Below are 15,228 nucleotides of genomic sequence, written 5' to 3'. Positions count from 1 at the left end.
CCCATGGATCTGCATGGATAAGCTATCCTGTGTTTTCTTTTTAACCATCAGTAATTGCATCAAAGATCTGTTTGGGGAAAGTTACCTATATCATGTTGCCACTTGTCGTGTCTGTCATCTATTCTTGAGAATTGTTTAAGCAAGTGGATCTGAAGTTGCTTGACTCGACCTCCCCTTAAAGGAGGCACTGAACTAGCAATGTCACCTGTCATTGTAAATTTAAGACAATTTCTTACCTGGCCTTCAATAAAAATGAGGTACTGTTTCCTTCGTACCAGGCAGTTAAATGCCTCCCTGACATCTGATCCCGTCAGATCTCGGAAGCTAAGCAGGGTCAGCCCCGGATTAGTACTTGGATGGGAGACCTCCTGGGAAATGCTGGGTGCTGTAGGTTCTAGTCCTGAGGACTTCACTGGCACTGTCCAAGCTCGCTCGGCCGTGGCAGATGAACCTCAGGAGTTAAACGGTGGGGCCAGTTCTGCGCACGCTGAGCCTCACCTAAAATCCACTGCGCAGGCTGGAAGGGCACACCCACGTGGGGAGAGCCCTTCCCAAATCTTCGTTCGCAAAGTTTGGTCATACATACATACATACTGTTTCCTTCAGTGTTCCTGGATGGTGTGCAGATAGGAAGGAGCGCGTTCAACTCTTTTCCTTTTGTGATGTGCAGTTTCCATTTCTATCCACTACTATTTTTTTTGTCTCTGCATTCTGTATTGCTGTCTTGATTAAAAACTGAGGTAAAATTGGTGTGAAGAAAGCCAGTGCTGCCAAGCAGAGAAGGATGTTTTGTCTTCAGCTAGCATTCAAGGCAAGAATGAGTAAAACATTAAAAACACATTATTTCTTCACAAAGGAGTATGTCTTTTCTATCCATAAATTGCAGCTAGTTGTCTGCAGCAATGAAATGTGTTTAGAGCTTCTCAAATGAAGCAGCTTTGAAGGGCAAAATTAAGATGGCGAGTTACCAATGTAGAGTTAGAGAATGAGCCGAGGGAAGCTAAAAAACTGCCTGGTGGTTGATGGCTTCCTTGTTGGCAGAAGAGCAGTGTTACATTCCAGAGAGAACAGTATAATTTTTCAGGTGTTGAGGAAAGACAAGCCTGGAATTTTACTCTGCAACGAGTACAAGCAGTGATTTGAGGCTTTTTGGAGGATGCAGGGAGGGTGACTGGTTATATAAATGTCTCAATGCATAAGGGCCATTTCAAATAATTTACAAACCAAAAAACATTCTCAAAGATATCTCCAGGAGACTGTTACTCATAGATGCTGTTCTTTTTTGTTAGGTATCTGTTCTTTGAATAGAGGCTTTATATAGTGCAGTACTGCACTGCCCACTGCATTGAGATAAGAGAACTGACACTAGTATTTTCAAGCATATATTTTGAAATGTTGTCATCAGAATGTATTTTTAAATAGTTGCCTGTTCTGTAGGGTACAGATTTTTGAATGGCATATTTCCTTTCTACAGACCTTTATTTCCTTCAGTCACCTAAAAAGTAAGGACTTTACTCTTTTGAAAGCATTCCCTTGTGTTTTGAAACAAAACCTTCTGTATTTTCTGCTGTTTCAGTAGCATTTTCAGCTCATCACTTAATTTGATCATTTATTGGCCATAGAACATCATGATTGATCCCTCTCCTTCTGTGCTCTGCAAATTTGTTTCTGCTTGCCTTGTTCTTGTCTGTTTGATCTTTATTATGTATAATGGCAAGAACATTTTGGCATGAATTCAGTTCATTCCTTGAATTTGGACAGTTCTCTCCTTACACAAGTAGCAGACTCGTGGCAACTTTCAGCTGACTGCCATCTTCAACAAAATCATTACCTCTTGCTGTGCTTGTGTGTCTGACATAAACCAAGCCAGATGACAGAAGTGACTGGCAAGGCTGCCAGGTGTTCTGGGGAATAAACCTGTCTTGTGAAGACAGCATTAAAAATCCTGTGGTGCCTGTCAGTACTTTTGAATACTTCTCAGATCCTCATATCTACCACTGTCACCCCTAAAGTAGCTGCTTCTCATGACAACTGATTCTGTGCAGAATACCCAAATTTTCTACACACAGTCTACTTTTACTTTCAGGAAGGTAACATGGGAGAGGGCATAAGTGACAAAAAACAAGCATAGAATGTCACCAAATCAAAAAAAAAATTGGGCTATTATTTTCTGAAAAGCTTTTGGGTAGATTTGTGCAGGGAGCTGGACTCAATAAAATATGCACCTTCCTTTAGGAGATCTGTTCCTAACAGCAGTGGAAAAGGAGGGCAGAGCATTGAGTACCTTCTCTTTGAATAGCTGAGAGCTGACTATATTTCAATCTTATTTTTTTAATTAATGAATTCCAGCCTTTACTAATATTTTATAAGTACTTTTTGATGCTCATATTACTCTTGCTACTTTATTGGAGTAGTAATTACTACTCTAGTAGACTCTGCTTAGGGGATTAAGAACCATAACTTCTGTAGTTCAGTATTTTCTCTTGCAGTCACTGACTTTCCCAAAGTCATAAGCAAGTTGCTGTGTATTCTGCTCCTGCCTGAACTCCTGCTGTTGGCTCCATGGAATGGTAGGCTGCTCTCTAGGGCTCTGCTCAGGACTGAGGCTGCACTGGCACCTTGACTCATATTCACTGTTAAATGGCACAGCCAAGAGCTCATTTCAGTGTGCGGTCAGTCTGAATTAATCTTCTCCAGACAAGACTTCTTTCTGTGGCCAGGTTATTGCAGGAATGAATGCAAGGAGTCTGTATTTCAGCTGTCCTTTGCCTACAAGGTAAATCTTGCATGTTTAAGGCAATTTTGTGTTGAAATTGAACGGATAATCTGCTGCTGCCTATTAGCAGAACCATCCAAAAACCTGGGTGTCCGTTTTGCAGTTGTAGAGAAATTTAATTTTTTGTTCTATTAAAAATGTGGACAAAGCAGAGCTGTGTGAAGAGACATTATTTTCTCAGTACTATTTTGTGTATGACTCTGCTGTCTAGTCCCTGGTCATCCATTGCCCTGGAAGTGAAGGATTTATTTTATCCGACAGAACACAGAAAAATAACTTTTCCTTTGAAAGGAGGTGTGCAGATGCTATTTACTTTTTAGCAGCCATAGCCAAAAATCTTTTGTGAGCAACCTTTCCAGTAGGTACAGGCATTTTTCTGTCTATGTAAAAAGCAAAACAAACACAAACAAACAAGCTTGATTATAAAATTAGAGGGATGAAAAGACCAAAATAGGATATTAAACCCAAACCAGCAACATATTTATATATTAAATATTATACTGGTCTAAGAATAGAGAGTATAACATTTTTGTGTTTGCATTGCTGATCTTCCCCACAAATGTAAAAGGTAAGTTCTTTAAGTGATGCCTTTTCAAATGATGCAGTATCCTCAGGGAGCTACATGAGAACTCTCATCAGTGTTCTAGAAATTGTTAGCCCTTGCTCCCTGACGCTGACTCTCCTTTTGCCATCTCTCAGCATATCTTAGCAGAGCAGAGCAGAGACTGGCTGTAAGGGAACTGGATCTGTCTTCAGAGAGCCGCACAATGAGAACTGCAGGGAGGAAGATCAAATGCCCAGAGAAGGTAGAGCTCTTGCTGGATCACACTGTGCCATTAAAACAGTTCTAGCGGTAACATCCCTTACTGCCATCAAAATGGTTTGGGATTTAGAGATGAAGAACACAAGACTGAAAAGGAACAGGCAATGAAATATTCAAAGGAAGGGAGTATTAAAAGTTTCTGGCTTCTCTGTTTCCATTCAACAGTCACACTAGCAGTCCTGACCCTTGGCAGTGGGCTATCCAGGAGTCATGGAACAGTGGAACATGTCCATCTGCCTCTGGGTTTTGTCAAGATAGTTTTCATATTTATCATTTTGGTCCAAATAAAAGGTTGTGCTTAGATGTGGGAGCCGACATCATTCTTGAGCAAACAGAGGGTGCTTCTCAAGAAAACTTCCCTCAGTGGTGTCCTCTGGCAACTTGAACCATATTTGGAAGTATGGTGCTTTTGGGAAGAGATTCCTGGCCGGCAGATAAGAAGGATAACAAACAGTCACACTCTCCTTCCCTTCCCTTTTTTCTCACCTTCTCCAAGATGCTGCTTCAAGCCTTAGGAAAGGCACAAAATCCTATATGGGAAAGGACAACAGCCACATACGCTAAGAAGCCACAATACACACAAGTCATAAATTATTTTCCCTCTGATCTGTTTGTTCTCCAGGAGAAAAACACTCATCATCTTCCATCTTGCAGTAGTGCAGGCAGACAAAACTAGGTGGAGTCTTGAGATGGAGCTACAAGCCTGGAGCTACATTGTTATATGTAATATTTAATTAATTTTTAATTGTTGCTAAATAATTTAACTCTTCTCAGATAGACCTCTTGCATATTGACAGTGGGTGGTGTTATTGCTGTATTTCCATCTTGTGGGATGTTATTCCAACAGGAATAGTAAAAAGTGCTCAAATGTAAATAACAAATTTATTTTTCCCTCAGCTGGTGTTTTAATAGATATTTTTTAGTGAGAGCAACAGTTTACAGATTTAGGTTCCAAACATTTTCTTTAAATTTGAGCTTTCTTTCCTCTTACAGCATACCCCTAGTCACATTGGGGCACAGAATGGCTCTTTTCCTAAGTGAATATGCACAGACCACTCCATGGCTCAGATCAGGCAAAGCTTGGGTTGAGTTACTGTGACTGATCATTGCTAGTGCAGATGTGCTCAGAAAAGGCATTAAAAGATGACCTTTAAAAGTGAGACAATACAAATGGTACTGTTACTTTTAAGTATATATTGGCTATATTATGAGATCTGATGAGAAGGATAAGGGAGGGGAAGGATGTTCCAAGTCAAACAGCTGCTCTTTACTTTGGGGTGAGCCCATATGAATGAGCCTTTCATATCAGTCCACGTATCCTGTGTCCAGTCATGCTTCTGTGTCCTCGCTCCCCCACATTTGTACCAAACCTTCCCTTATTTTCCAACTGTCTTTTGACTCTTAACTAGCAAATAAAAACTATAAGGAGGGAAAATTTGCCCACAGCATCAAGGCAAAATTGTTTGAGTTACGTGGCCTTAATATATAAGTGGGAAGGCACTTAGGTTATTTTGTTACCTTCTTTTTGTTGTGGGGAAATGCATATTTTTCGAGGGTTCAAACTGAACGATTGGCAGATTAGTTTCCTGTTTGGCATGACAAATTTGTTCATTAGAACAAAACCTTATGCTTTGTTATTCTTTTACTAGGGGTTTGCTTACTGTGCTTTGCTTAAGAATTGCATAGATACATACTGACTCTTTTTGGTGTTTTTTCTTTGTTTGTTTTTCCACCCCTTTAATAAAATCTCTGCTCTTGGTAATAAGATAATGAGATAATTGTTTTCATTAATTTCCAAAACACACTATGATAGTTTCACTGCTGTGTGTTGTACAGGTTTGCTCTGTTTCCTCGTTACAAAGGAGTTCTCCCTTCTGCTCTCTACTGTGGGACCCAGCAGGCAAAGGAAATATTTTGTGTTTTTTGTCTAGGAGGCAGAGAAGTGATTTAACTGGATTTGAGTTCCTTCCAGGGTGTGTGCTGCAGGGCAAGCATGGCAACACATGTGCATTTTTTATGAGGTGGCAGCCTGTGTTTTCTCAAGCTTGTAGAGTAAGTTTAGGTACATGGGACAGCTTCAGATGTACAGAGGAAGGATTGTACTATTCAGCAAAAAATATAATTTGGCGCATATATACATTTTATGTCTCATTCATTTTCTAGCAAACATTCCGAAACCTCACTTCTTTAAATCTGTACAATTTGTTAGTACAAAATCTGTCATGTTTTCTGTAGCTAAGAGAATATAGATTTTTTTGGTTAAAATAAATGCTTCAGTTTTAAATCCAGCTATAGATTTTCAGATACGGTGTCCCCAGCTTGCTGGTGTGTTTTATATACAGTGGGAAGATGGGAAAGATTGCAAAATATAATCTGCCCATATTCACTCTGGAGTTCTTTTCAGAGAAAGATTAGATGATGAAGCTTAATGTTGGAGCTTGCCTTTATACAGTATGGCTTCCCTGGAGATTAGATCTTTTTTTTGACTAGTTTTCTTCCATGCTTTGTGTCAGCTATAAACAGGTATTTCTGTGGTTTCTCTGTAGAGAATATTCGGGGAGATCAGAGAATTTACTTGTTCTTGGATATTGTTTAGAAAGATGGGAGGGCCATGACTTTTGAAAAGGATGCACTAAAATGAAAGCCCTGTGGCTGTCTATCCTCCTCTACTCAAGTCTTGCACAAGGAGAGTTTCTTAGTGCTTTGTCTCCCTCTAGAAAGTTTTCCTAGAAATCATGGAGAGAAAAGGCATATGCAGACACATTACAGAGTTGAGAAAGAAGTAGTGGCTGAAAAATGGAACAGTGTATTAGTTATTAATATCGAACATGGCTGAAGTAGTGGGAATTACAGTGGAGATTGTTTTTGCTGATAACTGGAATTAATACAAAGAGTAAAGGGGAGAGCCATGGGGATGTTGCCTGTGCAGTAGGCATGAAGGAGTGGGTAATGGCAAAGGCTCTGGTGAAAAAACCAATCAGATTTCCTTTTCCATATGTAATTTCACAAGAGATCTGATGAGCATTGACCTTTGGTTAAAAGATCAGCCTCAACCCCTCTAATTTTTCCCTCAGACCAGTCTGTTTTGAATTGCAGAAGGTTTGAATTTTCTTCACAGTTGCTTGATACTGCAGTCTTTTTAACTTTTTCAGTCTCAGTCTTCATGGCAGATGAGAGTGGTGGTGTGTCTTCAAGATAACTACAGCATTCTGAAATAGTACAGGTGTATTGAAAATAAGTTTTTCACACTGTGAATAAAAATGGACATGTCCATGGTGTTTATATGAGCAGCATGTGCTTGATATGAGAAACCAAAACTACTTTTACAGGTACACTAAAGAGAATGAGTTCTAAAAGATTTGTCAGATTTACTATTTCAGAAGGAATGATATTGTAGGGTATGGTAGCATTGTTGAAAGTAAAATGATTTATATGGATTAGCACATGATGGGGATCTAGAAAGAGTTTTTTAGTTGCTTTGTGGGGTTGCTGTTGGTTTGTGTTTTGTTCCTGTTATTATCACTGTCATTATTATCTTGAAGTGCATGTGTGGGGTCCTTTCCCTGTACACTTAGGAAAATTCCTCCAACTGTTGTGATTGACTCAGCTTCATCTTTCTATCTTATGATTTAAGAGTTAAGAAACTTGAAATACTCGAACAGAGGGACTTTTTAGTTTTCCTACTGCTAGATGGTGAAGGCAATCTGGAAGCATTATTTCATTATTTTAACAAATAAGTCAGCACCGCCGAAAAGAACCCTCTTGAGAAACAGAATTATGTTATGTGCCAAATGTAAACTTAATGCTGTAACTGCACGTGCACTGAAAACCCATTTTGATGCACTGCCTAATCCTTCTTAGTGACCAAAACCCATAACGTGCTGTGTGTGTAATTTGTACTTAAATATGAAGACAATGTTTAAATGTTGCGTCTTATCTATGCTTTTATAATGGATGTGCTTTGAATTGATGGCTTAATAGACAAGGATCTCTTCCATCCCTTAAGACCCTAACAGTGGTTTTGCCAATCTGCTCTATACAAAGCTGCAGATTTTCTGATGTGCTGCTTTCTGATAGGCCTTACAACAGGTCCAGCTTTTTTCTCTAGTAGAATAAATCAGGAATGCTCTGCATTTGAGCTCTGTCCACTTAACGGAACGTTATTCCAGGTAGGATGCTACTAGCTCGGTGGTTTGGTAGAGCTGTGGTCAAAACCAAGTGATGTTTGCTCATCTCTCTAACTTCCATCCCCCTTTGAAACATATACCTGAAAGAATTTCATTATTAGCTGAGTCATTTTCAATTTTTAACTTTCAGTAACAAATGGCTAATTTGAATCCACATGCACAGGGCCTGACTCATCTTACAGAAGTGGCAGAATCAGGGCACCAAACCTTTCTTCCTTGGTGTGGTTCCTCCTTGTCTGGAACTTGTCCTTGAAGGCATTATCTCCTGAGTTGCATTTCTGTCATTTGCATGTAGTAGAGTTGCTTCAGTGTTTTTCGTCTGTGACAAGAGCTTAGAATTAGGGTCTTGCTGTGTTCCTGGTTGAGCCTATTAGACAGCTTATAAAATCAGCCCATTTACTTGTGAGAGACAGCTGAGTGGGGAAGTGCAGGAGGCATAATGAAATTAACCCTAAACAAGTGGGAAGTAAGGAATTATAACATAATTATTAATAAACCCTGAAATTACTGGGTTTTTCTCCTCTTTCTTCTTATGTGTTTCTTGTAGTACTTAGTTATAAATTACTTTTCCCAAATGTTTTTGTTTGTTAGGCAGGTATTCCCACTACTTGTGCTATTGGGATGGTAAAAATAAAAATATCTTCATGCTCTCATTTCACTCCTTATTTTAGTCCCAGCTGCTGCTTTACATGTAATAAAAGTTAATTGGAGAGAAAGGAATTAATGAGTATTTTAATGGTATGACTGGACTCTTCCAAAGGCAGCCCATATTGAAAATAAAATTTGAGTTTGTTAAAAAAACCGCAAATGCAAAAAACTCCCTACCGCCTAAAAACCCTGGTGCTCTGTCACAAGCACTAAAAGCCTCATACTCTGATTATAACTTGAATATTTATTTAAATATTACTCCAAAGATCTCAGTTGATTAAAAAGGATGGCAGATGTGGAAATATGCTTATTGCTCACTCATAGGTCTGTGAAGTCCTACAGTGTCAGGGAAAAGGTATATTTTAATTTATTTCTGCAGAGTTTCTTTCTTTGCTAAACTTTGTTTGAATTCTGGTCCATAGACTGCCTGATTTGTAGCAGTGGCAGCTCAAATGCAGAGTTACCATTTCCCCTCCTTCCTGTCACAGCACCATCTCCTTCAGGCTCTTCATGCCAAGGGACCCATTTGGGTGACCACAGACTGAGCTGGATTAAGTATCGAATCTGATGGAGAAACAGTCTCAGCCCCTGCAGCTGCACCAGGACCCTGTTATTCCTTTCCCAGGAGCCCAATGTGTTCCTGTGCTACCAGAGTACATTCTTGGAAAGGCACCAGCAACATTTTTCTGTGAGGAAAAAGGAGAGATTCTGATGCCTGCAGTCTCTACTGCTCTGATGGAGAGCCCATATCCTCTGTGTTGCTGGATAATTGTGAATACTTATTTGGGGAAAAAAAATCTACTGGACTGTTCAGGATGGTCTTGTCAATCTTCATGGGGGGTGTGTATTTTCCAAAGTGGTAATTCAGGTTTTCAGGGCAGGCAGCCAAATAACAAGCTGTGGTCTGCACACCGTTGGAGTCAAATGTAGAGCTGCCATGTTTTCTAGTGGAGCAAGATCTCACCCCTGACTTCCAGTGCTGCTTGACCTGCAAGACCATGAAAGAACAAGAGTTCGGAAACATTCTGTGATATTCATTAATTTTCCCTCCCCAGCCTGTGAGCATGGTTGCACATTCATCAGGCTCACACCTTTTTGTTCAAATAGCTGGGTACCATTGGATAGCATAAAAATTTTCACTGTTTATCAGTAGTCTAGGGATTTAAATTTATAATCGTGACTCCATATGATATGCAACTTCATATGGAAAAGCCTCTTTAGTTTTTCGGCTTTGTTGAGACCGCATTAATCCTTTTTGTTCCCATTATTTTCTCCCATTGTGTTGGATAATAATGGGTTGGTTTCATTTGTGTGATGTTAATTTTTAGGGAAAACCGACATGATAGTATGGTAGGGCAAAACTTGCTCTGTCCAGGTTGACATTTTGGCTCCATCTGGTTTCTGTATTAGCTGATATGTACGGAGAGATAGGAGAGGAATTAACCTTGGTTTTGAGTGGAGATGCATGGAAAAAGCACTGTTGGTTTATGCCATGCAGTAAGATAGATTTTTCAGCTTGCTGTGTTCAGGTGAAATTTCGATTTTGGGAGAGAGTGAAATAGGGTTATTTGTCAGCAAAGATGGATGCATCATGTTTTGTTGATTTTTTTTTTCCCCAGAATTTGGGATTATTTTTTTTTATGTCTTGAACACATCTGTATATGATGATCATGTTTCACAGACTCATCGAATAAGCTTAGAATTAAAGTTTGCAAGTTAAATAAAGCTAGAAGTGGGGTGACTGATTATTCCTTGTCACTCTCGAATAATGGAATTGATTGATGCTGCCCTTTAGTGTGACGCAGTGTAACACCACATAATTATGTGGCATCAATACTCACAGAAATAGGAAGATGGCATCCTGAAGATGGGAAGCAGGAAGAACAGGTTAATGGTAGAGGAGAGCTCGTGGAGACTGACTGCTACAGGCTGGTGGTGCTTTTCTGGCTGCAGCTTTTATTGTTAAGCTGGAAAAGCACAAATGAAAGCAATACTTCAGGGGCCTGTAAAGATTTCAGCCTGTCACCGTTGTTGCATGCCCGTCTTTCATTCCCCAAAATACGAGGTTTCTGCATATTGTCTGTGTGTGCCTCCAGCTCAGCACTCACCTTTTTCAGTGCCTTTCATCTGCTGCTGTTGGCTTCAAAGTGGCTGTTGACCAGCATGTTGTCTTGGTGCAAGGCAAGGTCTCCTGTCTTGCACTGAGATCTCAGTTGAGCTTCCAGCTACCAATCTGCTCAACCACCAGTGCAAGCACCACTGATGTCTGACAGTTCATTTGCTGTTATCGGCTACTGCAAAATGCAGCCAGGGACAGGGTCAGCAGTGGCTCAGTAGCAGCAGCTGATCAGAGGTATGGGAGGGAACTGGTTTTCTCCTGGGAGGGGAACAGGGTGTTAATTGCCTGGTGGTAGCTGTGATTTGAAATACTGATTATCTGTGGTTGGCAGTGGTGACCTTCTAATTCCAGCATGAATGGAGCAGCACTTGGTGTGATCTGGAGCTGAGACAAAGTAGAGAACTTCATGGTTTAAAGGATGCTGAACAAGCTCTAAGAGATGAACTTGATCAGGTGCCATGAACACCAGACACAGCAGTTTCTGCTTACCTACCAACTGCTGACTGACAAGATAGGAAGAGGGACACTGCTTTGGTATAGTGTTCTCTGCTCTCCATTTCACGCCCTGTCTTTGCCTTCAGAATTTCCCAGGCCAGCTGCCTCTGGGCTACCCAGCATGCAGAGGTGCACTAGTCCAGTGCTGTGCTTGTGGGCTGCTGGGCCAAGGGGAGGCAGCCCTTCTGGGCTCTTGTTCTGGTCTCTCTTGTGCAGAGAACAGAGGCAAGTTCTCACCTGCCTACTGTGTCAGGAGGCACCTGGTGGTGTGGCTGCGTGTTGATTGGACTTGCCAGGAAACACAGAAAGGATAGGTTGAGTTTATATATGGTAGAAGGGCAGAATAGCAGATAGATGAAAACTGTTCACAGCCTTGTGTTTCAGTTTTGGTCTTCTGTAGCAAGGTCTAACATTAACTTTCACACCTCGGGCAGACAAGCTTTGTGCTATCTAAAATAGTACTACCAAAAATCCTCTGTATTGACACGGTAATTGGAAGGATGTTTTTCTTTCACAACAAGCAACTGCTAAGAGACTTGGAAGAGTAATTCAGGCTGTTATTTACACTTTGTTCTGCAGGTGCCCTTTTGCAAAACTATAAATCCTAACCTGCCCAAAGGAGCTCTTTAAATGATGTTATTAGCTTCGTTAAAGTCAGTTTGACATTCTTTGAGCAGAAGTATTATGTGAGGTTGGTGGTCTGCATTCCTGTACTTCAGCTCGGAACTTGAAATTCATCTCTGCCGAAGCACACTGGGCTTGTTTTCAAATGCTTTGCAAATGAATATATTACTAGGTAGCTGTGGCCAGTGCTGCAGGATGGCCTTTGATAAGCTTTGTAGCCAGGCAGCTTTGGCTGTGTTGGCAGAGCCCTCTGGTGGGAGCACAGCCTGTGCCAGCAGCAGTCGGTCCTGTGGGCAGTGCCACCCTCTTCTCCCAAATGCCATCAGCAAGACCTGTCTTGGCTCTGTGGTATCCCAACAGCAGGGCTGCTCAAGTGGTCAAGGGGCTCCTCTTTATCTCAGAGCCTGCAGAGAGCACTTGGCTTTTTTTTTAAGCAAACCTTATGATGTGCTGTAAGTGCTTATATAATTTTAGGTGTTGATTTGCAAAAAAAAAAAAAAAGTAGTACTGCTTAGTAAAAGTAACTGGCTTAATTAGGCACACAGTGGGACATTTCTAAATCAAGAGCCACAGCCTTCCATTTCTTTTGGTCAGTAATGTTTCTGTTATTCAAGGTAGTTGAGGAAAGGGCTTTTGTGTTTTAAAATACCAGCTTACTGAGCACGAAGGAAGAGTGTTATTACACGTGTCTAACCTAATAGTATTCAACCCAGAAAGTGCAAATAGGTCTTTTAATCTGGTTAGATCTCTAAAGTGGTGATATAATACGGCCAATAACTTCACTGCAGGAAATCCAGCTGTTTGATACTGTTGCCCAAGTAATGGAGTAGTAATAAAGGGACTTTTTCATCTCCTCGCAAGCTGGCCAGAGCTTTTCACTTACCGTTGATTTGAAACACAACTGTGCCTGGTATTTTATCTTCATTAAAATAAAAAAGAGGAGCATGTACCATGGCTTAGAAAAGGCTATTGCTGTGGTGGTCAGGACCCCTTTCTGATGAACTAGAGAGTGGCGGCAAGTCAAGGGCAGTCCTATTTCTGTGTCATTTTATTGTTTTGTGATGAAGTTTTTCTTAAGACAGACATATAAATTCTTTCAAAAGCTAAATTAACCTTCATGGCCTGTTTCTGAAATGCCAGTTTCACCTTTGCTTTGAACTTATCTGCTCCATCACTGCAGTTCAGCAACACAGAACTAACTACTCTGTTAGTAGATCCATCATGTGAGAGGCACGTGCATGGTGGAACTCCTTCCTGCAGGTTGTTGTGAATTCCCAAAGCTGAATATGTTTCAGAAAGCAATTAAACACGGTTGTTAGAGGAAGAATCACCAGTGTGATGCGATGCAGATACTGCCTTTGAAAATTCCCAGCTACATCCAAGGGAATAGGGCAGGAAGTGCATGGCTATGTGTACTCACCCTCCTCCTCCTTACCCTTGGCTGAAGGCAGGTTGCTGAAATAAATGGGGCTACTTAAGGAGAGGGCTGGTTTTGTTGTGGTTCATGTCACCCTCTGCTGTTAACTGGAGGAGTTGTGATGGGGGAGTGCCAAGCTCTTTACAATGGATGAAGACTCGCACTGCTCCCGCAGCCTAGAGATGTTCTTTGTTGAGGGATGTTGTTTTGAGATGAACCTTTCAGCTTACCTGCAGTCTGATTGGGCATTTCTCATGGCTCAGTACCTTTCCTCACCTGTAATGAGTTTCAATGGAGGTTTATTACAGTTACACATAGGAGGCAGCACAAAGGTTTTTCTTTCCTGCATGATAACTTCTTCTTCCTGATTTTTTACAGTGTTGTGGTTTAATTCTCTGCCAGATGGTAATACAGTATTTTTCTCAAGCCCTGTACATTTTGCATCTAGGATACCCTCTGCTCTGTGACTTTATGAAGCCTCTAGAAAGCTATTTTTTTTTTTTTAGTTTTTGAATTGAAATTCCCTTCCATTTTTATTGCACAATGTCATCATGATTCAGCTTTGTAGAATACTGTCTTAATTCCATGGGTTATTTTGTCCCATGCTCTTTGTAATATATTAACATGCAGCTTTAACACTGTGACGCAACAACTCTTGTGAGTTGTCTGTTTTTACTCAGGTTTTCAAATGCAAATGTTGCTTTAACATTACTCTTGGTTATCTCTAATCTCAATGTCTTGTAACAAAATCTGTTGGGGGTTCATCCTCTTTTGTCTGTGCTTTTATTTCAAATGTAATTTTTGTATTTTCAAACGTGGAAAGTGGCTGATGATATAATAGCTGTATTTTTTTTTAATAATCCTATCTCTTCTAAAGAACTTGGTAAAATGTAATACTATCACTCAAACAGGCAGGTGAGAGCTTTTGGTGATCTGTAATTTGTACCTTTTCAAAAGCTGCACTGCCTTGCTTTGTCTTGGAATTTATTATGCTTCCCAAGTATAATGTGACACACTGAATAGGGCAGGGGGTGGGGACATTGTCTTCAGCTGACACGCTGTTATCAGCGGGACTGTGTTTCTGGACACAAGATTTCGCAGTCATTGGCTGTCCGAAGGAAGCCTTTCCATCTGAGGATTGGACAAGAAGATGCGTCAATTTGCTGCCCGTCTCCAAGGTACTGGTGATGCTGCCTCCACAAGCTGGCTAACGTCACAGCTCCATCACCCAGCGGGGTGTGGGCTTTTTTCTCCTCTTCTCTGTTTTAATTCTGTATTTGCTTCCTACTGCATTTCTTAATCTGTCTTCTGCCAAATGCTAACAGCATGATATTTTGCAATCATTTAGGTGAATACAAGAAGGACGAACTCCTGGAAGCTGCTAGGTGAGTGCTGCTTAGAATATAAAGCATATTTTGGGGGTGGAAGCAGGCGAGCAAAAGGGATTTTTAAAATAGTAATGTTTTGTCATTGCCTTTACATGAAATGATGCAAGCAAGCCACTTCATTAGCATAAATCTCTTCAGACTTTACAGTCTGGTACAAATATAAAAGCCTGTTTATGTAATTGAAATCCCCCACTATGGTGGTTATAAGGTTAATATTGAGTTTTTGCTTTAAGCTGCTTAAATCCTCTTTATGGTTTTGTGACTGTTCGTTTTAGGGGCAATTTAAATACTGGAATCTTTCTTTGCTTTTGGTTTTTACTGCTGCCGTAGGATGTATTTTGGAAATAGGCTTTATCAGAACAGAGCATAAGGAAGCCTATACAAAAGGTGTAAAGTTCAGTCATATATTGCAAACATGCTTTTCTTCTTTCCTTCTGACTGCACAAGTCCATTTTTATATAGACTGTTAACCCTTCTAAAAATTTCTGGGTATTGGTTTGTAGTTGTTTCAAATGTTATGGGCCATATGCTATGAAAATGAGTTAAATCCAGAATATTTATTTCAGCAAATGGCTTTCAGAGGATCTGTAAAATTAGATAACGAAAATATAAGATGAAGTTAGGGAGAGAAATTAAGAGGTGGTTTTGCATGATCTTTTGTAATAGATTTAATTGCAAATTTAATATTCTTTTCGGTATTTACCCTTGGTGTTGAAATGTTCAGAGGATTCTTTAGCCATCTGGCATTCTC

At 40.4% G+C, this 15,228-nt stretch overlaps 1 protein-coding gene across 1 annotated transcript in view; it reads left to right on the top strand.

The window, feature by feature from the left end:
- TNKS (tankyrase) overlaps positions 1 to 15,228 on the top strand; it is a 135,044-nt gene that overhangs the window by 55,876 nt on the left and 63,940 nt on the right. Inside the window, exon 4 of the mRNA XM_071556071.1 lies at positions 14,438 to 14,474. Coding sequence (XP_071412172.1) covers positions 14,438 to 14,474 — 37 coding nt within the window. The remainder of the gene's footprint in view (positions 1 to 14,437; positions 14,475 to 15,228) is intronic.

This window comes from Pithys albifrons, chromosome 5, assembly GCF_047495875.1.
Source record: "Pithys albifrons albifrons isolate INPA30051 chromosome 5, PitAlb_v1, whole genome shotgun sequence".
Lineage (NCBI taxonomy): Eukaryota > Metazoa > Chordata > Aves > Passeriformes > Thamnophilidae > Pithys > Pithys albifrons.
The sequence above is the reverse complement of the archived record's forward strand: the minus strand, read 5'-3'. Positions and strand labels throughout refer to the sequence as shown.